Below are 25,774 nucleotides of genomic sequence, written 5' to 3' on the forward strand. Positions count from 1 at the left end.
ATTAAGATAAATGTACTGGCAAGAGAGACCTTCAAGCTCTGATTCGCCTCAACATTTGAAACTGTATGAATAAGGGATTGTATAGAATCAGATAAAGGAATAGTATGAAACAGTTCTATTGTATTCCTGTCTGAGATAATGAGAGAAGGTGGTGTCAGTAATTGGGGATCCAATTCAATTAATCTAGTGACCAAATTGACAATTATCATGTCACAACAGGCCTAACTCTGAGTTAATGGATACTTTGGGAATAAAAGGTAGAGGTTCCAAAGGTCTTCTTTGTTGGCCAAGTACTGAAGATTCCTGAGGCCGAGTTCCAAGGAAATTACTGTCAAAGAAGAAGCCAGACTCCCAAGGCTGAATTCCACAAGAATTACTGTCAAAGAAGGAGCCAGAGACGGTTACACTGCTACAGACTGATCACCCACATGAAGTTGGAAAAGTCAATGTCTTAAAGTTGTTCAGTAAACCTTTTTCATTTAATAAACTTTTAAAATTTAGTATCCAGAGGGTTCTGCCTTTGCGTTAATTGGTTCAAGTTGTCTGAATTTATTAAATGGTAAGTTGGGGGTGGCTGAAATCAATTAAGTTCCAGATAACAAGATCAGATAACAGAAATCTTCAATTTTAAAGCTTGCATTTCTATAGCGCCTTTCACAACCACAGGACGTCCGCAAAGTGCTTTACAGCCAATGAAGTACTTTTGAAGTGTAGTCATTGTGTAAGGTAGGAAATGCAGTAGCCAATTTACACACAGCAAGATCCCACACACAGCAATGTGATAACGAGCAGATGATGTGTTTTTAGTGGTGTTGACTGAGGGATAAATATTGACCAGGACACCAGGGATAACTCCCCTGCTCTTCTTCAAAATAGTGGCTGTGGGAACTTTTACACCCACCTGAGAGGGGCAGACAGGGCCTCAGTCTAACATCTTATTTGAAAGAAGGCTGTTCTGACTGCAGCACTCCCTCAGTGCTGGGACCAGGAATGTTGGAACTGGTTTTTGTCCACAGGTCCTTGACTGGGTCTTAACCTTCTGACTCAGAGGTGACAGTATTGCCCACTGAGCCATAGTGGACACTAGCTAGAAAGGAAAAGTTATACTTTAAAACCCTCCACCTTTTGCCTCCGATGCCTAAATCTAATAACTAAAAACCCAGTATAAATAACATGGATTTAACTGACAAATGTTGAAGTGTTGATTTGGAGCCACAAGTTTGAACTTCCCACTTGCTCCTTGGGCACCTTTCTGTCTCTATTGCTCATATCAATGACAGCCAGGAGATCAGAGCTGAGGCTGAATTTAGCTGAGAATAACGGGACCTGTGCCCCAGTTGGGAAACTGCCATGGGCGTCGCACTAATAGAGAGACAGGAAGGTGCTGGAGGACTGACTGGGAAATGGGCCTCCAACCAATTGTTACATCGGTCACTATTCCGATCGCAGACCAGACCCCAACAGTGGCTGGGATACTGGACCAAAACCCCAATGTATCAGTTTATTTGTCAGACTGTGCAGAAAGAATGATTCGCTCCAGGAGTGATCGCATGAAGAAATAGGGCTTGGTTATTTTTCAAATAAAACTTTATTATGGCTCCAATATTAAACATTTTAACTTCACACCCAAAAACAACTTACAGTCACCCACTTAAACACGACTACTCAATCTCCCATTAAACAGGAAAAGAAAGATACAGCTCTCAATCTATCTTACTGTGGGAGAATTGTGGACCCAGAATTCAACTCCTCTCTCCAAATCTTTCTCCAAAAACTGCTCTCTAAACATTTTTAATATGTCTTTCTGCCTTCCTTGGTTCCACCCAGCAATGACCTCATCTCCCCAAGCTGGAAAACAAATGATCTCTGCCGGCTGCAAAGAACATTAATTCCACAAGTACTTTCCCAGTCAAACCACAGTCCATTAGCCCAGACTGAAAAACACATTCCTTTAACAATTTCACCTTCTGGCTACTAAAAACACCCAGATCCTGCAAAACCGGATCCTTCTTTAAAATAAAAAAAGGACCACTGCAGTGAATCACACTCTAACCCCACACTTTTAACCTTTACATTGCCCAATACATTTATAATTGAATTTTCCTAAAATCTTCCAATCATCACCCCCCCTTTAAAAAAAAATGAACCAGCTATTTACGCAGGTGGCTTTGTTTTTCTAAAAACATTTTTCATTTGAAACATTTATGATTACATGCAACTTATACTGTGCAATATAATTTTACATGTTTCAACAGTCAAACATACATGCGAGTGTAGTAAGTATAGTCCATTTTAGTCTTCTCTCAAGTCACAGTCACAAGCATAAATTTACCAACTCCTGGAATGCCAAAGACGAGGGCGGCCTCCAAGATTACACAAGAAAAGCTTCAACAATTCAGTGATATGTAGTTGCCTGGCTCTGACAGCAGAATTCTTCACTTGATGGGAAGACAGGTTGCTATCGATGCTGCAGCATTCATCATCGGTTCTTCACATTTATCAGCTGCTTTGTATTCCGTGTCTGTTGAGGATAGCCAAAAATAATTGGCAACAGATGCAGATGAGATGTTTCCCCTGGTTGGGGAGTCTGGAACCAGGGGACACAATTTCAAAATAAGGGAGAAGCCACTTGGGGCCGGTCTCCGAGGAGACATTTCTTTACAGAGGGTTGTGAATCTTTGGAATTCTCTATCCCAGAGGGCTGTGGAAGCTCAGTCATTGAGTGTGTTTAAAGTAGAGACTCTCAGATTTCGAAATACCAATAACACAAAGGGATATGGGGATAGTGTGGGGGAAAAGCATTGAAGTGGATGATCAGCCATGATCGTATTGAATGGTGGAGCAGGCTTGACGGGCTGAATGGCTAAGTCCTGCTCCTATGTTCCAATTACACAAAGATAGGAAGGAAAGTAAATTGTGAAGAGAACATAAGGAGACTAAAGTGATATAGGTAGGTTAAGTGAGTGGGGAAAAAAATCTGTCAAATGGAGAATCATGTGGGAAAAGGTGTAATTGTCCATCTGGGTCGAAAGAATAAAACATGCTTATTATCTAAACGGTGAGAGATTGCAGAGCTCTGAGACTCAGAGGGATCTGGGTGTCCAAGATTATTGTGAGGGGAATTGAATACAAAAGTAGGGAGGTTATGCTTCAGTTATACAGGACATTGGTGAGACCACGTCTGGAGCACTGTGTATAGTATTATTCTCATTTAAGGAATGAAGTCAATGTGTTGGAAGCAGTTCAGAGAAGGTTTACTGGACTAATACCTGGAATTGGAGGTTGGTCTTATGAGGAATGATTGGACAGGCTGGGCTTGTGTCCGATGGAGTTTAGGTGACTTGATTGAACCGTATAAGATCCTGAGGGGCCTCGACAGGGTGGATGTGGAAAGGACGTTTCCTCTTGTGGGAGAATCTAGAAATTGGAGTCACTTGAAAAATAATAACTTGTCCATTTAAGGCAGAGGAGAACTTTTTTCTCTCAGAGGGTTGGGAGTCTTTGGAACTCTCTTCCTCAAAGGGCAGTGGAAACAAAGTCTTTGAATATTTTGAAGGCAGAGCTGATAGATTTTTGGGAAGCAAGGGGGTGAAAGGTTGTTGGGTAGTCGGCGAGAATGTGGATTTGAGGTTACAATCAGATCAGCCGTGACCGTATTGAATGGTGGAGCAGGCTCGAGGGGCCGAGTGGCGTACTCCTGTTCCTAATTTGTATGTTATCACATCCTTTATAATAGATTGTAGCACTTTTCCTCCTACTGATGTCAGGCTAGTGGGTCTGTGGTTCCCTGTATTCTCTCTCTCTCCTTAAATAGTGGGGTTACATTTACCACCTTCCAATCTACAGGAACCATTCCAGAATCTACAGAATACTGAAAGATGATCACCAATGTATCCACTATCTCTACAGCCACCTCTTTCAACACTCTGGGATGTAGCGCATCAGCTTTTAGGGATTTGTTAACTTTCAACCACATTAATTTCTCCAGTACTACTTTTTCACTAATACGAATCTCTTTCAGTTCCTCGTGCTCACTGGTCCCTTGGTTCTCTGGTGTTTCATAGAATTTACAGTGCAGAAGGAGGCCATTCGGCCCATCGGGTCTGCACCGGCTCTTGAAAAGAGCACCCTACCCAAGCCTACACCTCCACCATATCCCCACAACACAGCAACCCCACCCAACACTAAGGGCAATTTTGGGCACGAAGGGCAATTTATCATGGCCAATCCACCTAACCTGCACATCTTTGGACTGTGGGAGGAAACCGGAGCACCCGGAGGAAACCCACGCACACACGGCGAGGATGTGCAGACTCCACACAGTGATCCAAGCCGGAATCGAACCTGGGACCCTGGAGCTGTGAAGCGATTATCCTATCCACAATGCTACTGTGCGTTTCTAGGACAATTTCTGTATCTTCCTCCGTGAAGACAGACACACATTGTTTAGTTTCTCTGTCATTTCCTTATTCCCCATTATAAACTCTCCTGTCTCTGTCTGGCATGGACCCACATTGGTCGTTACTGATCTTTTCCTTTTCACATTCCTATCAGAGCTTTTCCAGTCGGTTTGTATGTTTCTCGTCAGTTTGCTCTTGTGTTCTTTTTTAAAAAATCAGTTTCTTGGTTCTCCTTTGCTGAATTCCAAACAAGTTCCCAATGCTCAGGCTTATTTCTATTTTGGTCACTTCAAGAGCCGTTTCCTTTGATCTAATGGGATCTTGAACTTTGATTTCTGTTCCTTAAAGGAATCTATTTTTGTTGTATTCTGTAAAATGAAAGTCACCAAAGTCCCAAAGGACCATAGGCTGCTCTCCTCTTTAAGAGAGAGAGAGCTTACTGGTGATGACTTAACTTGAGGGTCACCACACTTCAGGTGAGTGGCAATGTTGAGAAGGCAGGGCCTTCATGGATAACCTCTCTGTATGGGAATCGAACCTATGCTGTTGGCGTCGCTCCGCATCATGAACCAGCCTGTTCTTGAAAATACAGAAAAATGTGTCATTTGAAACATGGAAGTCTGGCAATATCTGGTTTGAGAGGATACAGGGAAAGATCCCACAAAAGGTTAATAGCAGCTGCAAAGAGCAGGGTTATAAAATGCAGATTCTTGCTCACAAGCAGGTTTCGCAGACACACAGGTTTCATGTGGTAAGCTAAAACAATGGCTCACACCTTCATGGAATGTAACTACCACAGGAAGCATCTGAAAAAGCATGGATGAGAGTTTCAATTGCATTAAGTGACGAATGTTTAAAACAGGCAAGTCTTTCAAGTCATAACCAAGTTAAATTTTAGCATACAGCTAAAAGCAAAGTTTCACACCTTAATTGAAATAAACTCTCTTAGTAAACAGCTGGAAAGGATGGAAGATGCCCAGTCGAATTTGGTGTCAATTCTAAAGTGTAAAATTCTACGAACATCAAGTCAATTAAAAGAAAATTGGAGACGACCTGTCTACGAGAAACATCATTTAAGTCAAAATCAAAGGCAAAGTTATGAGCTGGGGACAATTGGAAAATTAAACGATTCGAAATCACAGAAATAAAAGTTAACTATTGAAACCAAAGCATTTTTTAATCAGATCTGAGAGGAGACGATATGCCCAAAATGAATAATTAGTTGTAGTAAGATGTTTACATCAAAGATACTTTTAAACTATCAAAGTGAAACAAGCCCATTTACAATAAAGTCGTTAAAACTTAATAACTCTTCGAAAGAGAATATAAACCACCGGAAGAAAGGGTAGAGCAGAGCCAGCTCTCACAGCTCGGTGCATGGGAAGAACAGGACACAGCAACCGAGTTCACCAGCGAATACAACTCAAGAAGACCAGATTTTAAGAAGATCGATTGCCAAGGTGGGCCTGAAGCATCCAGCAGCAGCATCCAGAAGCAAGATCTTTTTACCTTTCTGTAAAGAAAGTGTTTGCAGCTTTTAAAAGAAAAAATTATAATAATAAAATAACTTAACCTGAAAAAGTGGTTATTAGCTTACTTCACTTCCTTAATAACGCAGGACCCAGGACATCAATGCTATTAAGGGGTAAGTAGGTAAAATTCTTCAGGTGAAGGTATGGGTTATACCGGGGGATAACTTGAAAAGATAGTTTGACCTGAATAGCACCCACAGAAGCCTGCATTGGAGTCAGGGAGTGAGAATCCCTGTTCACCATTTAGAATATCAACCTTTTTTTTGGTATAGGGGGAATTCTAAGAATAGTGGTGAGTTTTAACTTCAAGCCAACTGAGCTAACTGACCACCTGGTAAATATGTAATATTTCCTTTAATATTAGATATTCCCTGTTTCCCATCAGTGTCCCTATCCACTTCAAACAACTTGCCCCTCACCCTCATAGTTTTCTTCTGAGGAACACCCAAATAAATCAAACAGAAAAAAAACATATAACCACCACAGCCCATCTCCATGGCAAGGTGGCATGCTTTGGAGGTTCCAAATAGAAATGGGAACTAAATATCTTCAAACTTACAAACACTCTTTCGCTCTGTGATTCTCGTGACATTTAGAACCAGGCAATTGCAACAAGTCTCAATGAGACTGGAGGCAACGTCGTGAGACCAGCCAGTCCAGTAGAAAGAAACCGTCTGATCGTCCCCATTGATCAACTGTCAGAATGAACAAAATGCAGTCCTGGGTGTAATTGAGAGCAGAAACAATAACAGAATCCAACTCCTGTAATCAATTGTGAACTTGTTGGTGTCTCAGCAGGTGCAATGAATCACATATTTCCTTCCCAGGCTGAGAGCACGAGTGGCCTCTATCCAGTGTGTAGTCGTTGGTGTGTCCACAGGCTGGATGAGTGAATAAATCCTTTCCCACACTGAGAGCAGGTGAACGACCTCTCCCCAGTGTGAACTCGCTGATGTGACTGCAGGGTGTCTGACCGAGTGAATCTCTTCCCACACTGAGAGCAGGTGTATGGCCTCTCCCCAGTGTGAACTCGCTGGTGTTTCTTCAATATGGATAGCTCAGTAAATCCCTTCCCACAAGCAGAGCAGGTGAATGGCCTCTCTCCGCTGTGAATCCGGTGGTGTTTCACTAGTACGGATGAAACACGGAATCCCTTCCCACACTGAGAGCAGGTGAACGGCCTCTCCCCAGTGTGAACTCGCTGATGTTTCTTCAGGCTGGATAACTCAGTGAATCCCTTCCCACACTGAGAGCAGGTGAATGGCTTCTCGCCAGTGTGAACCCGTTGGTGGCTCTTCAGCTGGGATATCTGAGTGAATCTCTTCCCACACTGAGAGCAGGTGAACAGTCGCTCCCCAGTGTGAATTAGCTGATGATTCCGCAAGTTGGATGAATCACTGAATCCCTTCCCACATTGAGAGCATGTGAATGGCTTCTCACCGGTGTGAATTCGCTGGTGTGCCCGCAGGTTGGATAACACAGCAAATCCCTTCCCACACACAGAGCAGGTGAATGGCCTCTCCCCAGTGTGAATGCGTCGATGAGCTTCCAGCACAGATGGGGATCTGAATCCCTTCCCACAGTCCCCACATTTCCACGGGTTCTCCATGTTTTGGGTCTCCTTCTGTCTCTCCAGGTCGGACAATCAGTTGAAGCCTTGTCCACACACAGAACACGTGTACGGTCTCTCTCCGCTGTTAATCGTGTGATGTTTTTTTCAGGCTGTGTAACTGGTTAAAACTCTTTGCACAGTCAGTGTTCTGGAACACTCTCACTCGGGTGTGTGTGTCTCGGTGCTTTTCCAGTCACACTGATGATTCAAATAGTTTGAAGCTGACAGAACAGATAAACATTTCTCCTTCTAGATTCAAAGGCCAATGATATTCAGGTCCCAAGGAATAGAGTGACTCCGTCACATCGAGAATTACTTTTGAGTTTTCGGTCTGTAATTCCTCCTCTTCTAATATCCTATAAAAAGAGTTTACAAAATGAGTTAAAAAAGTGCAGGATAGAATTTCAGAATGGACAACTCTCGTTTCTATGGAACATTTTTCCCTCTCTCATTCCCCAATGCCTAGTCTCCAAACACTACCCCATATGTCGTCTTCAGGGAGTGGATTCGGAGGGGCGGAGAATCAGAGCTGTGAGCATTGGGAAAGAGACCATCCTTTTAGCCAGACAAGAAATTGTCAAGCTGAGGGAGCAAAGGATGTCAATGTCTTTAAGAGAGAGCGACCTGGGCCAAGGTTTGCAGAGTCTGCACCCTCCCTGGATTCACTTCCTTTCCCTTCAGTTGCTGCAAGTGATCAACTGAAGGTGAGAATGAGAAAAGAAATGGAAAGGGGAAGAAAAGAAAGCGTTTTACTCACAGATGTTGGAGACAGGAGGTGTGATGCTCAAGCTCATTCAGAGTGAGGAGCAGCAGCTTTCCTGGGCAGGAATGAGCAGGTCAACAAGCGCAATTTCCAAACTCCGCAGGCAGACAATGATGGAACTCTGATCGGCTGGCGGAGAAGAGTCCTTCCGGTCCTCCCAGTTTACCATTGGTCAATACCTCGACATGTGGGTCAAGGGGGCGGGGACTCCCTGCACATGCGCACCTACCCCGTCCTTTGAACATGCGCAGTACCGGACCTGGGGGGAGATCACTGAGCGGCTTCTCGCTCTGGCGGGAGCCCTCAGCCGGTTGCCTGGAAACCTTGTCTGGAGGAGGTGACGGGGGAGGGGGAAGAATGAGGACGGGACTGCGCACTGGAACACGCAGACGTCACCGTGGAGCAGAGTGATTTGTTATTGGTTGATTCAGGCAGGACTCTATTGTGACGTCACAATTCGAAACTTGGACAATGAGTTTCAGACCAAAATTTCCTCCTCATCTGGGAGCTCAGTGTTTCCCCCTTTCCATTTCCTTTCTCATTCTGGGGGGACATTGGGGACTTACAGCAACTGAAGGGAAAGGAAGTGAATCCAGGGAGGGTGCAGACTCTGGAAAGCTTGGCCCAGGTCTCTCTCTCCCTTAAAGACATTGACATCCTTTGCTCCCTCAGCTTGACACATTTATTTGGCTAAAAGAATGGTCTCTTTCCTAATGTTCACATTAAAGGGGTTAAGCCATTTATTATTATTTCTTGTCTTCTGATATAGTTCTGTGAATAAATTCTCTATTTTATTACAGCACAGGAGGAGTCCATTCAGTCACTTGAGTCCATGCCGACTCTGCAGAACAATTCAGGCTGTTCCATTTCCCCTCGATATCACCATACCTCTGCAAGTTTATTTCCTTCAGGTGCCCTTCTATGTTCAGTTTCAAATAATCTTATCATCGCAACTTGCACCACTAGGTAGTGAGTTCCAAGTCATCAGCACTCACTGCTGAAATAAAGTTCTCCCCTACTGCCCCATATGTCTAATCATGGGTGAATATTAGATACAGCAGAGTGAGAATGGAGGGAGAGTGTATGGGATGGAAATTTATAGCTTATGGGGAATGAGGGAAGAAAAATATTCCATCAAAACTAGAAATGCCTTCTGAATTTTTATTTTATTTGACAGTATGATATTTATAATCTTATTTTACAGTATATTAGAAAGTGAAGATTTACAGACAGCAATCTGAAAGTTAATGTTGCATCTGAGTCTGACAGTCACTTGATTCCTTGTGACCTGAATATCATCAGACTTTGAATCTAGAAGTAGAAATGTTTGTCTGTCTCAAGAGATTTTAAAGCACCAAGACACACACACACCTGGGTAATTGCGTTTCAAGGAACTGATTGGAAAAAGTATCAACCAATTACTTTGTTTTATAAATTTAGAATACCCAATTATTTTGTCCAATTAAGGGGCAATTTAGTGCGGCTAATCCACCTAACCTGCACATCTTTGGGTTGTAGGGGTGAGACCCACGCAGACATGTGGAGAATGTGCAACTCCACACAGACAGGGGGCCGGGATCGAACCAGTGCTAACCACTGCACCACCGTGCCGCCCTGGTGTTACCCACTTACACAGCCTGAAAAAACATTGCACCATTCAGAGTGGAGAGAAATCCTGCACGTTTTTGCTGTGGACGAGGCTTCAACTGATTATGAAAACTGGTGAGTCCCAAGGATGCCCGCACCATGGAGGAACCCTGAAAATGTGGGCACTGTGGGAAAGGATTCAGATCCCCATCTGTGCTGGAAACTCATCAATGTTGTCACACTGGGGAGAGGCCACTCAACTGCTCTGTGTGTCGGAAGGGATTCACTCAGTCATCCCACCTGCTGACACATCAAAGGGCTCACACTGGGGAGAAGCCATTCACCTGCTCTGCATGTGGACAGGGATTCACTGAATCATTCAGCCAGATAATGAGCAATAAAAGCTGGCCCAACACCACCCAGATTTTCGCTGCTTCATAATCTCTCTTCCTTTGCAGCCAATCACAGTCCATTTCTTCCTGCCTCTGTGTTTATTGTTGACCTGCTGCACTTGTAACTTTTCCAGCTCTGACGTGAAATGACAAAGGTCGCTTAACTCTTTGAGGCAGAGCTCTTTTCTATGAAATTGTGATTCAGCTTCGTTGAACGGTTCGGTGGACAACAATAAATCATAATTCCCTGACCAAGAATCGAACCCGGGCCGCAGCGGTGAGAGCGCCGAATATAAACCACCAGACCACCAGGGAAACTAACAAGTAGAATTTTAACCCGGCTGACATTATATCAGCTCACACGTGAAACTACAAATGTCACTTAACTGATTCTAGCAGAGCTCTTTTCTGTGAAACTGTGATACAGCTTCGTTGAACAGTTTGGTGGACAACAATAATTCATCATTCCCTGGCCGGGAAACCGGGCCGTGGCGGTGAAAGCACGAATCCTAACCACTAGACCACCAGGGAAACTGACAAGCAAAAGTAAAAACCATCTGACACTATATCATTCACCTTTTATGTTCATGTCCGAGTTTTCATTAGAAATATACAATTAGAATGAACACAAGTGACATCTTCAGCCAATCACAACACCGATTGTCGTTTGCTGCAACATGAAATCGACAGTGAGACGAAACAGCCCAACAAGCTGCTCATGTGTCACTTCCAATTTACAAAACCCACCAACCTTCTCCTGTGGCTCCTGTGAAACTTACAACGCAACATCCGGCGGACATTCATCAGTAATTAGTAAGAACTCATTTCAATTGTTAAATACATTGTTTCTCGCAATTACGGGTTGATCAAAATTTGAATAGTTTCCAATTTTTGTTGATCTTTTTCTGAAGTGAGACTACCACGTTTGCTGAACACACACAAACTCTCCTGCTTCATACTGGGCAGAACATCAAAACGTACTCATCTGTAACTATGAGGCAAAGCTTCCTCATTCCGATTTGTTGTTAAACATTAGCACAATACGTCATCTCACAGCTTTGTTACATTTACACTTCCACATGTTTTGAATGAGGTTATTTCTACCCCGGCTCCACAGTGGGTGAGAGAGGGGCAAGCAGCAGGATTTTACCTAAACTCTCCATTCACTCGCTGCCAGCAGAACGCGGAGACTGCAGCTTCAATCAGCGGGTTACTGCCCATCCCGGGGACACTCCAACCAGGAGCAAACCTCCCAATACACCGAGCACAGGCTCAGAAACATGCAGGTAGATTATATCCGGCCCACTTAACCTCCCAGCAACATTTCCACAATCCCTCAGTCAGTGGCACTACCTTTGAGCTTCTTCTGTTGTATTCAGCTCCTGTGACCTCAATGGACTGAATAATTTCAGTTTGATGTTTTCTTGTCATCACACCCAAGATTTGGACCCAGATCTGGGATATAATTTTGCCTGGGCGAGCAATAAAAGCTGGCTCAACACCACCCAGATTTTCGCTGCTTCATAATCTCTCTTCCTTTGCAGCCAATCGCTGTCCATTTCCACCTGCCTCTGTGTTTATTGTTGACCAGCTGCACTTGTAACTTTTCCAGCTCTGGCTTGAAACGACAAATTTTGCTTAAGTATTTAAGGGAGAGCTCTTTTCTGTGAAACTGTGATTCAGCTTCGTTGAACAGTTTGGTGGGCAACAATAATTCATCATTCCCTGGCCGGTAATCGAACCCACACCGCGGCGGTGAAAACGCCGAAACCTAACCACCAGACCACCATAAAACTGACGAGCAAAATTTAAACCGCCTGACAGTATATGATTCACCTTTTATATTCATGTCCGAGTTTTCATTAGAAATATACAAACTTCCATGTTTAGAATGAACATAAGTGACATCTTCAGCCAATCACAACACCGATTGCCGTTTGCTGGAACATGAAATCGACAGTGAGACGAAACAGCCCAACAAGCTGCTCATGTGTCACTTCCAACTTACAAAATCCACCAACCTTCTCACTGTGGCTCCTGTGAAACTTACAACGCAACATCCGGCGGACATTATCAGTAATTAGTAAGAACTCATTTCAATTGGTAAATACATTGTTTTTCGCAATTACGTTTTGATCAAAATTTGAATAGTTCCCAATTTTGGTTGATCTTTTACCTAAGTGAAACTATCGCGTTTGCTGAACACACACAAACTCCCCTGTTTCATACTGTGCAGAACATTAAAACGTACTCATCTGTAACTATGAGGCAAAGCTTCCTCGTTCCAATTTGTTGTTAAACATTAGCACAATACGTCATCTCACAGCCTTGTGACATTTACACTTCCAGAAGGTTTGAATGAGATTAATTCTTGCCCGGCTCCACAGTGGGTGAGTGAGGGGCAAGCAGCCGGATTTTACCCAAACTCTCCATTCACTCGCTGCCAGCAGAACGCGGAGACTGCAGCTTCAATCTGCTGGTTACTGCCCATCCCGGGGACACTCTAACCAGGAGCAAACCTCCCAATACACCGAGCACAGGCTCAGAAACATGCAGGTAGCTTATATTCAGCTCACTTAACCTCCCAGCAACATTTCCACAATTCCTCAGTGAGTGGCACTACCTTTGAGCTTCTTCTGTTTTATTCAGCTCCTGTGACCTCAATGGACTGAATAATTTCAGTTAGAAGTTTTCTTGTCATCACACCCAAGATGTGGAACCAGATCTGGGAGATAACTTTGTTTGTGTGTGCAATAAAAGCTGGCTCAACACCAGCCAGATTTCTGCTGCTTCATAATCTCTCTTCGTTTGCAGCCAATCACGGCCCATTTCTTCCTGCCTCTGTGTTTATTGTTGACCTGTGCATTTGTAACTTTGCCAGCTCTCACGCGAAACTGCAATAGTCAATTAACTGATTCTAGCAGAGCTCCTTTCTGTGAAACTGCGATACAGCTTCGTTGAACAGTTTTGTGGACAACAATAATTTATCATTCCCTGACTGGGAATCGAACCCAGGCCACAGCGGTGAGAGCGCCGAATCCTAACCACTAGACCACCAGGGAAACTGACACGCAAAAGTTATACTGCCTGACACTATATCATTCACCTTTTATATTCATGTCCGGGTTTTCATTAGAAATATAAAAACTTCCATATTTAGAATGAACATAAGAGAAATCTTCAGCCAATCAGAACACCGATTGCCGTTTGCTGGAACATGAAATCGACAGTGAGACGAAACAGCCCAACAAGCTGCTCATGTGTCACTTCCAATTTACAAAATCCACCAACCTTCTCACTGTGGCTCCTGTGAAACTTACAACGCAACATCCGGCGGGCATTCATCAGTAATTAGTAAGAACTCATTTCAATTGTTAAAAACATTGTTTTTTGCAATTACGTTTTGATCAAAATTTGAATAGTTCCCAATTTTGGTTGATCTTTTACCGAAGTGAAACTATCACGTTTGCTGAACACACACAAACTCCCCTGTTTCATACTGTGCAGAACATTAAAACGTACTCATCTGTAACTATGAGGCAAAGCTTCCTCGTTCCAATTTGTTGTTAAACATTAGCACAATACGTCATCTCACAGCCTTGTGAAATTTACACTTCCAGGAGGTTAGAATGAGATTAATTCTTGCCCGGCTCCACAGTGGGTGAGTGAGGGGCAAGCAGCCGGATTATACCCAAACTCTCCATTCACTCGCTGCCAGCAGAACGTGGAGACTGCAGCTTCAATCTGCTGGTTACTGCCCATCCCGGAGACACTCTAACCAGGAGCAAACCTCCCAATACACCGAGCACAGGCTCAGAAACATGCAGGTAGCTTATATTCAGCTCACTTAACCTCCCAGCAACATTTCCACAATTCCTCAGAGAGTGGCACTACCTTTGAGCTTCTTCTGTTTTATTCAGTTCCTATGACCTCAATGGACTGAATAATTTCAGTTAGAAGTTTTCTTGTCGGGGAACTGGGGGAACAGATCGAAGACGGGACATGGGCTGATGCTCTGGAGAGGGTTAATTCTTCCTCCTCGTGTGCGCGGCTTAGCCTCATCCAATTCAAGGTGCTGCACCGGGCCCACATGACTGGGACGAGGATGAGTAGGTTCTTTGGGGGTGAAGACAGGTGTGTCAGGTGCTCGGGGAGTCCAGCGAACCATGCCCATATGTTCTGGGCATGCCCGGCACTGGAGGAGTTCTGGAAGGGGGTGGCGAGGACGGTGTCGAGGGTGGTGGGATCCAGGGTCAAGCCAGGATGGGGACTCGCGATTTTTGGGGTTGGGGTGGAGCCGGGAGTGCAGGAGGCGTAAGAGGCCGGTGTGCTGGCCTTTGCGTCCCTAGTAGTCCGGCGAAGGATCTTGCTACAATGGAAGGTTGCGAGGCCCCCAAGCGTGGAGACCTGGATCAATGACATGGCGGGTTTCATTAAGCTCGAGAAGGTCAAATTCGTCCTGAGAGGGTCGGTACAAGGGTTCTTTAGGCGGTGGCAACCTTTTCTCGACTTTCTGGCTCAACGATAGGGTACAGGGACAGTAGCAGCAGCAACCCGGCGGGGAGGGGGGGGGAAGGGGGAGGGAAAGGGGGGGGGGGGCGGACAATGACTATGTTTGTTTATTTAATTTTAATTTATTTTTAATGTTCTTTTGTTGTTCATTGGGGTTGGGGGGTGGGGGGATGGGATACATATGGTCTGGGGGTGTTACAGTTATTATGGGTTATTTTGTTGCATTTCATTGTTTGTCGTTATGTTTTATATTTTCTGTAAAAGATTCCAATAAAAATTATATTTAAAAAAAAAGAAGTTTTCTTGTCATCACACCCAAGATTTGGAACCAGTCTGGGAGATAATTTTGTTTGTGTGAGCAATAAAAGCTGGCTCAACACCGGCCAGATTTCTGCTGCTTCATAATCTCTCTTCGTTTGCAGCCAATCATGGCCCATTTCTTCCTGCCTCTGTGTTTATTGTTGACCTGTGCATTTGTAACTTTGCCAGCTCTCACGCGAAAGCTACAAATGTCAATTAACTGATTCTAGCAGAGCTCCTTTCTGTGAAACTGCGATACAGCTTCGTTGAACAGTTTTGTGGACAACAATAATTTATCATTCCCTGACCGGGAATCGAACCCGGGCCACGGCGGTGAAAGCGCCGAATCCTAACCACTAGACCACCAGGGAGACTGACACGCAAAAGTTATACCGCCTGACACTATATGATTCACCTTTTATATTCATGTCCGAGTTTTCATTAGAAATATACAAACTTCCATGTTTAGAATGAACATAAGTGACATCTTCAGCCAATCACAACTCCGATTGCCGTTTGCTGGAACATGAAATCGACAGTGAGACGAAACAGCCCAACAAGCTGCTCATGTGTCACTTCCAACTTACAAAACCCACCAACCTTCTCACTGTGGCTCCTGTGAAACTTGCAACGCAACATCCGGCGGACATTATCAGTAATTAGTAAGAACTCATTTCAATTGTTAAATACATTGTTTTTCGCAATTACGTTTTGATCAAAATTTGAATAGTTCCCAATTTTGGTTGATCTTTTACCTAAGTGAAACTATCGCGTTTGCTGAACACACACAAACTCCCCTGTTTCATACTGTGCAGAACATTAAAACGTACTCATCTGTAACTATGAGGCAAAGCTTCCTCGTTCCAATTTGTTGTTAAACATTAGCACAATACGTCATCTCACAGCCTTGTGAAATTTACACTTCCAGGAGGTTTGAATGAGATTAATTCTTGCCCAGCTCCACAGTGGGTGAGTGAGGGGCAAGCAGCCGGATTTTACCCAAACTCTCCATTCACTCGCTGCCAGCAGAACGTGGAGACTGCAGCTTCAATCTGCTGGTTACTGCCCATCCCGGGGACACTCCAACCATGAGCAAACCTCCCAATACACCGAGCACAGGCTCAGAAACATGCAGGTAGCTTATATTCAGCTCATTTAACCTCCCAGCAACATTTCCATAATTCCTCAGTGAGTGGCACTACCTTTGAGCTTCTTCTGTTTTATTCAGCTCCTGTGACCTCAATGGACTGACTAATTTCAGTTAGAAGTTTTCTTGTCATCACACCCAAGATTTGGAACCAGATCTGGGAGATAATTTTGTTTGTGTGAGCAATAAAAGCTGGCTCAACACCGGCCAGATTTCTGCTGCTTCATAATCTCTCTTCGTTTGCAGCCAATCACGGCCCATTTCTTCCTGCCTCTGTGTTTATTGTTGACCTGTGCATTTGTAACTTTGCCAGCTCTCACGTGAAACTACAAATGTCAATTAACTGATTCTAGCAGAGCTCCTTTCTGTGAAACTGCGATACAGCTTCGTTGAACAGTTTTGTGGACAACAATAATTTATCATTCCCTGACCGGGAATCGAACCCGGGCCACGGCGGTGAAAGCGCCGAATCCTAACCACTAGACCACCAGGGAAACTGACACGCAAAAGTTATACCGCCTGACACTATATCATTCACCTTTTATATTCATGTCCGAGTTTTCATTCGAAATATACAAACTTCCATGTTTAGAATGAACATAAGTGACATCTTCAGCCAATCACAACACCGATTGCCGTTTGCTGGAACATGAAATCGACAGTGAGACGAAACAGCCCAACAAGCTGCTCATGTGTCACTTCCAACTTACAAAACCCACCAACCTTCTCACTGTGGCTCCTGTGAAACCAGCGGCGTGCAGAGGTCTGGTGATGCCCGGGGCAAATCTTGATTATATGCCCCAAAGACTCAAGTATAAGGCCTAATATTATGAGAAAGGAAAACATTTTGAATATATAAACACAGATGAAACATGAAATAAACGCTTTATTCGATTTTAATATTAATCAATCAAATTTATTAAGTTCTTTTCCCAAATGATACCTCCTGTCACAAAACACCTGAACTACTTCACTTTTTTCATCAGCTGTGAGAAATTTTTTTTCAATGCTTATTAAAGCCAGGTTGGTCAGTCGCTCCTGTGACATAGAAGACCTCAGATATGTTTTTATTAATTTCAGTTTTGAAAATGACCTTTCACAGCTTGCGACTGAAAATGCGATTGTAAGCAGTAATCTGTATGAAGCACACAGCGTCGGAAAGACATCCCTCCCATACTGCAGTAAAGACTCCAGAGCATCTTTAGGATCAGGGGGAACTCTATTCCCTCCAGCTCGAAGGAGCATCACAAAATCAATAATTTCGTCATATAACTGAATTGCAACCACATCATTGTCATAATAATTTGCAAAGTCTGAACATTCCTTTTTAAATTTCTCTCTTTCTTGTTCATCTTCAATCACTGCTGAATTCAAGTTCAGAAGAAAAGAAAATCGGTCACTGAGTCTTTGAAGACGGACACTGCGGTCTTCAATTTCAGTTTTTAATCTGTTCACAATCTCTACCGTTACTCTATTCATTTCTTCTTGTGCCGTCAGTCCACTATCTCTTGCTGACTCTCCAGGCATTCTTCTTCTTCTCCTTGTTCGTGCAATTGGTATTCCCCAATTTTCACAATATTCATTGGCTAAATCTATTGCATTGTGGATAATTTCGTCATTCTTCAAATTCAAGATATGAATAAGTCCTCTCAGATCACAAGAAGCTTCATGGAACCCCATTTTCGGATCCTGCAAACGTTTTGAGACTTTCTCCACTGATGATAAAACTGAGTACCAAAAATTTAATAAAGCTATAAACGGGAACTGTTGAATAGAGTTAAGTAGCGATCCTGCATCAGATTTAGTTTCCCTTGAAAATTCTCCTTCCAGCAGGTGTTGAAGGCTTGCAATAACGTTGTCACACTCTTCGTGGATTACTTGCACAGCATCATGGCTGGAACTCCATCTTGTGTCACACTGTCTTTTCACAGTCCGAGTGACAAATGATTTTAACACTTCCCAACGAGAAGTAGATGAAGAAAAAAAAATAAAGAGTTTTTCTAGAATACCAAAAAATGTAACAACAGGTTGCACCTCACTTGCATGGACACAGGCCAAATTGAGGCTGTGGTTCTCGCAGTTCACAAACACAGCTTTTGGGTTAACTTCAAGAATTTTTTGTTGAACACCTCCTCTCACTCCAGCCATAACTGCTTGCGTTATCATATGCTTGACCACGACAGTCATTCATGGAAATTTTGTCTTCTTCCAATTTTTCCTGAATTTTATTTACCAGGCTGACTGCATCTTTCTTGTTGACTTGAAAAAATCCCAGAAATGTCTCCTTTATTTCTACTTTTCTGTTTTCATCAATATGAACATAACGCAGAATTTCAGAAACCTGATCTTCATGGGCAATATCTGGAGTTGAATCCAGCATTATGCTAAAATATTTTGCGTCCTTAATTTCGGAAATTATATTTTTCTTGACAGTTTCACCAAGAAGATTGATTATTTCGTTTTGAATTATGTTGGACAAGTAGGTGACACTTTTTGGTTTCTCTTTCCCTCTCTGCAAGTGTTTTGCTAAGATGTCATCATATTTGGCCAAAAGTCTGATTGTTGCTAGAAAGTTTCCTGTATTTTCACTGACTGTCTCCCCTGGCTCTGATAACCCAGATATTCCTTCTCCTCGATGTCCACGATAGGCCAGATTCTGTTTTGCCAGAAAGGATATAACCTCGACAATCCGTTCAGTTATAGCTTTCCATCTTTTCTTTTCAGCAGACATTTGCTGTTGAAGTTCAGCATCTATCGTAGTTGAATGATGGAGTCGAACTACAAGGTTCAGGTATTCCCTCATGTGAGCTCTATGAGAAGGGCTTTTCTCATGGTCAGGTATTGTTGGATTTAATTTTCTCCAAGTGGAGAAACCGTCTTCCTTTCCAAAGTTTGACACAGACGACAAATGCTCCTTTGAAAACAAAAAGCAAACAAAACAGTAGCATGCTTTCCGATATGGAGAGTATAACAACCATTTTCTCTCCACAATTTCTCCATTTGTGGAAACTTTATCAAACCACTGTTTGGAAAATGATCTCCCATCCTTCTCAGCAAATGGACCACTTTTATTCTGATATCTTTCAGGGCCATGTTGTAATATTGTCATCTTCAAATGATCTGGAATCGGTTTCTTCAAACAGCCAAAATCGCTTCTTTGCAAAAATATGCAAATATCTTCTTTATTTTCTTCACATGGATCATCATCCTGACAACGAGACTGAGGAGAGAGAGTATTATGTTCTGACCGAGCTGAATCCGTATCAGAAAAATCCTTCTCTGCACCCACATCATCTTTTACTTCTCCAGGTTCTCCTACTTCTTCTTTACTTCTTTTTATCCATGCATCTAATGCCCCTCTTTGATGGGACTCTTCTTCGACTCTGGCCCTCTTTTTTTCCTGTTCTGTGCTCCACTCGGTTGTACACAAAATACTCGTAACATTTCATTTTCTATCTCAAAAACCGTAAGACGCATGAGAAAATGGGAAGAAAATGGTAAACAATCGGTCAGTTGCAGACGGATAAACCATATTTCATTTCTTTGTTCCTTCGTATCAAATTATTTCACACTGATTCTCCACTGATAATTTTGTGCAATTTATATCATAGACTTGCAAATTAGTGGTATCTGTATTCGAATATTAGCATGTTAAGGAATAAATGTCTCCTATTCCGAGATTAAATGTCATAGCAGTCCTCTGATCATCCAGGCTTCACTCTTACTACATCCCATATAAATATTTCATTAAATATCGCCAAAAAACCTATACAAAACCGTAATTGCACCTGCTCTAGAGCTATTCACTGACCTGAGTAGGTAAAAGAACTAATCAAGATGCACAAAAAGCTGAAGAAAAGACGAGTTATGACTCGAGGAAACGCAGGAACGAACAGCCACGTCTGCTTGTTGCTTTTGATGGTTGCACCACGTACATCATCCGCATGCGTGTGGGGGGATGGGGAGAAGGACCATTTTCTCTAGACAGAAAGGGTACACCTTGTTAAAGGAATAAAGGGCTAACAACTGTCTCTGCAGTGTGGTGAGCCTCCAAAAATTGATTTATCACCGCTGAAATTTTAAAATTACTATCTTATTTCCTTCTCTGGGGCAGCACGGTGGCCTAGTGGTTAGCACAACCGCCTCACGGAACGGAGGTCCCAGGTTCGATCCCGGCTCTGGGTCAATGTCTGTGTGGAGTTTGCACATTCTCCGCGTGTCTGCGTTGGTTTCGCCCCCACAACCCAAAAAATGTGCAGAGTAGGTGGTTTGGCCACGCTAAATTGCCCCTTAATTGAAAAAAATAATTGGGTAATCTAAATTTTAAAAAAACTTACAACGCAACATCCGGCGGACATTATCAGTAATTAGTAAGAACTCATTTCAATTGTTAAATACACTGTTTTTCGCAATTACGTTTTGATCAAAATTTGAATAGTTCCCAATTTTGGTTGATCTTTTACCTAAGTGAAACTATCGCGTTTGCTGAACACACACAAACTCCCCTGTTTCATACTGTACAGGACATTAAAACGTACTCATCTGTAACTATGAGGCAAAGCTTCCTCGTTCCAATTTGTTGTTAAACATTAGCACAATACGTCATCTCACAGCCTTGTGACATTTACACTTCCACAAGTTTTGAATGAGATTAATTCTTGCCCGGCTCCACAGTGGGTGAGTGAGGGGCAAGCAGCAGGATTTTACCCAAACTCTCCATTCACTCGCTGCCAGCAGAACCCGGAGACTGCAGCTTCAATCAGCAGGTTACTGCCCATCCCGGGGAAACTCTAACCAGGGCAAACCTCCCAATACACCGAGCACAGGCTTAGAAACATGCAGGTAGCTTATATTCAGCTCACTTAACCTCCCAGCAACATTTCCACAATTCCTCAGTGAGTGGCACTACCTTTGAGCTTCTTCTGTTTTATTCAGCTCCTGTGACCTCAATGGACTGAATCATTTCAGTTAGAAGTTTTCTTGTCATCACACCCAAGATTTGGAACCAGTCTGGGAGATAATTTTGTTTGTGTGAGCAATAAAAGCTGGCTCAACACCGGCTAGATTTCTGCTGCTTCATAATCTCTCTTCGTTTGCAGCCAATCATGGCCCATTTCTTCCTGCCTCTGTGTTTATTGTTGACCTGTGCATTTGTAACGTTGCCAGCTCTCACGCGAAACTACAACTGTCAATTAACTCATTCTTGCAGAGCTCCTTTCTGTGAAACTGCAATACAGCTTCGTTGAACAGTTTTGTGGACAACAATAATTTATCATTCCCTGACCGGGAATCGAACCCGGGCCACGGCGGTGAAAGCGCCGAATCCTAACCACTAGACCACCAGGGAAACTGACACGCAAAAGTTATACCGCCTGACACTATATCATTCACCTTTTATATTCATGTCTGAGTTTTCATTAGAAATATACAAACTTCCATGTTTAGAATGAACATAAGTGACATCTTCAGCCAATCACAACACCGATTGCCGTTTGCTGGAACATGAAATCGACAGTGAGACGAAACAGCCCAACAAGCTGCTCATGTGTCACTTCCAACTTACAAAACCCACCAACCTTCTCACTGTGGCTCCTGTGAAACTTACAACGCAACATCCGGCGGACATTATCAGTAATTAGTAAGAACTCATTTCAATTGTTAAATACATTGTTTTTCGCAATTACGTTTTGATCAAAATTTGAATAGTTCCCAATTTTGGTTGATCTTTTACCGAAGTGAAACTATCACGTTTGCTGAACACACACAAACTCCCCTGTTTCATACTGTGCAGAACATTAAAACGTACTCATCTGTAACTATGAGGCAAAGCTTCCTCGTTCCAATTTGTTGTTAAACATTAGCACAATACGTCATCTCACAGCCTTGTGACATTTACACTTCCACAAGTTTTGAATAAGATTATTTCTTGCCCGGCTCCACAGTGGGTGAGTGAGGGGCAAGCAGCAGGATTTTACCCAAACTCTCCATTCACTCGCTGCCAGCAGAACGCGGAGACTGCAGCTTCAATCAGCGGGTTACTGCCCATCCCGGGGACACTCCAACCAGGAGAAAACCTCCCAATACACCGAGCACAGGCTCAGAAACATGCAGGTAGCTTATATTCAGCTCACTTAACCTCCCAGCAACATTTCCACAATTCCTCAGAGAGTGGCACTACCTTTGAGCTTCTTCTGTTTTATTCAGCTCCTGTGACCTCAATGGACTGAATAATTTCAGTTAGAAGTTTTCTTGTCATCACACCCAAGGTTTGGAACCAGTCTGGGAGATAATTTTGTTTGTGTGAGCAATAAAAGCTGGCTCAACACCGGCCAGATTTCTGCTGCTTCATGATCTCTCTTCGTTTGCAGCCAATCACGGCCCATTTCTTCCTGCCTCTGTGTTTATTGTTGACCTGTGCATTTGTAACTTTGCCAGCTCTCACGCGAAACTACAACTGTCAATTAACTCATTCTAGCAGAGCTCCTTTCTGTGAAACAGCTTCGTTGAACAGTTTTGTGGACAACAATAATTTATCATTCCCTGACCGGGAATCGAACCCGGGTCACGGCGGTGAAAGCGCCGAATCCTAACCACTAGACCACCAGGGAAACTGACACGCAAAAGGTTATACCGCCTGACACTATATCATTCACCTTTTATATTCATGTCCGAGTTTCATTAGAAATATACAAACTTCCATGTTTAGAATGAACATAAGTGACATCTTCAGCCAATCACAACACCGATTGCCGTTTGCTGGAACATGAAATCGACAGTGAGACGAAACAGCCCAACAAGCTGCTCATGTGTCACTTCCAACTTACAAAACCCACCAACCTTCTCACTGTGGCTCCTGTGAAACTTACAACGCAACATCCGGCGGACATTATCAGTAATTAGTAAGAACTCATTTCAATTGTTAAATACATTGTTTTTCGCAATTACGTTTTGATCAAAATTTGAATAGTTCCCAATTTTGGTTGATCTTTTACCGAAGTGAAACTATCACGTTTGCTGAACACACACAAACTCCCCTGTTTCATACTGTGCAGAACATTAAAATGTACTCATCTGTAACTATGAGGCAAAGCTTCCTCGTTCCAATTTGTTGTTAAACATTAGCAAAATACGTCACCTCACAGCCTTGTGAAATTTACACTTCCAGGAGGTTTGAATGAGATTAATTCTTGCCCGGCTCCACAGTGGGTGAGTGAGGGGCAAGCAGCCGGATTTTACCCAAACTCTCCATTCACTCGCTGCCAGCAGAACGTGGAGACTGCAGCTTCAATCAGCTGGTTACTGCCCATCCCGGGGACACTCTAACCAGGGCAAACCTCCCAATACACCGAGCACAGGCTCAGAAACATGCAGGTAGCTTATATTCAGCTCACTTAACCTCCCAGCAACATTTCCACAATTCCTCAGAGAGTGGCACTACCTTTGAGCTTCTTCTGTTTTATTCAGCTCCTGTGACCTCAATGGACTGAATAATTTCAGTTAGAAGTTTTCTTGTCATCACACCCAAGGTTTGGAACCAGTCTGGGAGATAATTTTGTTTGTGTGAGCAATAAAAGCTGGCTCAACACCGGCCAGATTTCTGCTGCTTCATAATCTCTCTTCGTTTGCAGCCAATCACGGCCCATTTCTTCCTGCCTCTGTGTTTATTGTTGACCTGTGCATTTGTAACTTTGCCAGCTCTCACGCGAAACTACAACTGTCAATTAACTCATTCTAGCAGAGCTCCTTTCTGTGAAACTGTGATACAGCTTCGTTGAACAGTTTTGTGGACAACAATAATTTATCATTCCCTGACCGGGAATCGAACTCAGGCCACGGCGATGAAAGCGCCAAATCCTAACCACTAGACCACCAGGGAAACTGACACACAAAAGTTATACCGCCTGACACTATATCATTCACCTTTTATATTAATGTCCGAGTTTTCATTAGAAATATAAAAACTTCCATGTTCAGAATGAACATAAGAGAAATCTTCAGCCAATCAGAACACCGATTGTCGTTTGCTGGAACATGAAATCGACAGTGAGACGAAACAGCCCAACAAGCTGCTCATGTGTCACTTCCAACTTACAAAACCCACCAACCTTCTCACTGTGGCTCCTGTGAAACTTACAACGCAACATCCGGCGGACATTATCAGTAATTAGTAAGAACTCATTTCAATTGTTAAAAACATTGTTTTTCGCAATTACGTTTTGATCAAAATTTGAATAGTTCCCAATTTTGGTTGATCTTTTACCGAAGTGAAACTATCGCGTTTGCTGAACATACACAAACTCCCCTGTTTCATACTGTGCAGAACATTAAAACGTACTCATCTGTAACTATGAGGCAAAGCTTCCTCGTTCCAATTTGTTGTTAAACATTAGCACAATACGTCATCTCACAGCCTTGTGACATTTACACTTCCACAAGTTTTGAATGAGATTAATTCTTGCCCGGCTCCACAGTGGCTGAGTGAGGGGCAAGCAGCAGGATTTTACCCAAACTCTCCATTCACCCGCTGCCAGTAGAACGTGGAGACTGCAGCTTCAATCAGCTGGTTACTGCCCATCCCGGGGACACTCCAACCAGGAGAAAACCTCCCAATACACCGAGCACAGTCTCAGAAACATGCAGGTTGCTTATATTCAGCTCACTTAACCTCCCAGCAACATTTCCACAATTCCTCAGTGAGTGGCACTACCTTTGAGCTTCTTCTGTTTTATTCAGCTCCTGTGACCTCAATGGACTGAATAATTTCAGTTAGAAGTTTTCTTGTCATCACACCCAAGATTTGGAACCAGATCTGGGAGATAATTTTGTTTGTGTGAGCAATAAAAGCTGGCTCAACACCAGCCAGATTTCTGCTGCTTCACAATCTCTCTTCCTTTGCACCAATCACAGCCCATTTCTTCCTGCCTCTGTGTTTATTGTTGACCTGTGCACTTGTAACTTTGCCAGCTCTCACGCGAAATAACAAATGTCAATTACCTGATTCCAGCAGAGCTCCTTTCTGTGAAACTGCGATACAGCTTCGTTGAACAGTTTTGTGGACAACAATAATTTATCATTCCCTGACCGGGAATTGAACCCGGGCCACGGCGGTGAGAGCACCGAATCCTAACCACTAGACCACCAGGGAAACTGACACGTAAAAGCTATACCGCCTGACACTATATCATTCACCTTTTATATTCATGTCCGAGCTTTCATTAGAAATATAAAAACTTCCATGTTTAGAATGAACATAAGTGACATCTTCAGCCAATCAGAACACCGATTGCCGTTTGCTGGAACATGAAATCGACAGTGAGACGAAACAGCCCAACAAGCTGCTCATGTGTCACTTCCAACTTACAAAACCCACCAACCTTCTCACTGTGGCTCCTGTGAAACTTACAACGCAACATCCGGCGGACATTATCAGTAATTAGTAATAACTCATTTCAATTGGTAAATACATTGTTTTTCGCAATTACGTTTTGATCAAAATTTGAATAGTTCCCAATTTTGGTTGATCTTTTAC

The 25,774-nt window shown here is 43.1% G+C and overlaps 1 protein-coding gene and 7 non-coding genes across 8 annotated transcripts in view; all 8 read right to left on the reverse strand.

The window, feature by feature from the left end:
• Positions 1–6,135: 6,135 nt before the first annotated feature.
• Positions 6,136–25,774, reverse strand: part of LOC119952151 (oocyte zinc finger protein XlCOF6-like) — a 47,377-nt gene continuing 27,738 nt past the window's right edge. Inside the window, exon 4 of the mRNA XM_038775741.1 lies at positions 6,136–7,497. Coding sequence (XP_038631669.1) covers positions 6,780–7,497 — 718 coding nt within the window. The 3' untranslated portion in view covers positions 6,136–6,779. The remainder of the gene's footprint in view (positions 7,498–25,774) is intronic.
• trnae-cuc lies at positions 13,277–13,348 on the reverse strand. The gene has a single exon. It is a non-coding gene; the product is annotated as a tRNA-Glu (tRNA).
• trnae-uuc lies at positions 15,398–15,469 on the reverse strand. Its single transcript has one exon. It is a non-coding gene; the product is annotated as a tRNA-Glu (tRNA).
• On the reverse strand, positions 16,668–16,739 carry trnae-uuc. Its single transcript has one exon. It is a non-coding gene; the product is annotated as a tRNA-Glu (tRNA).
• trnae-uuc lies at positions 21,521–21,592 on the reverse strand. The gene has a single exon. It is a non-coding gene; the product is annotated as a tRNA-Glu (tRNA).
• On the reverse strand, positions 22,782–22,853 carry trnae-uuc. Its single transcript has one exon. It is a non-coding gene; the product is annotated as a tRNA-Glu (tRNA).
• trnae-uuc lies at positions 24,050–24,121 on the reverse strand. Its single transcript has one exon. It is a non-coding gene; the product is annotated as a tRNA-Glu (tRNA).
• On the reverse strand, positions 25,319–25,390 carry trnae-cuc. The gene has a single exon. It is a non-coding gene; the product is annotated as a tRNA-Glu (tRNA).

This window comes from Scyliorhinus canicula, chromosome 17 (genome assembly GCF_902713615.1).
Source record: "Scyliorhinus canicula chromosome 17, sScyCan1.1, whole genome shotgun sequence".
Lineage (NCBI taxonomy): Eukaryota > Metazoa > Chordata > Chondrichthyes > Carcharhiniformes > Scyliorhinidae > Scyliorhinus > Scyliorhinus canicula.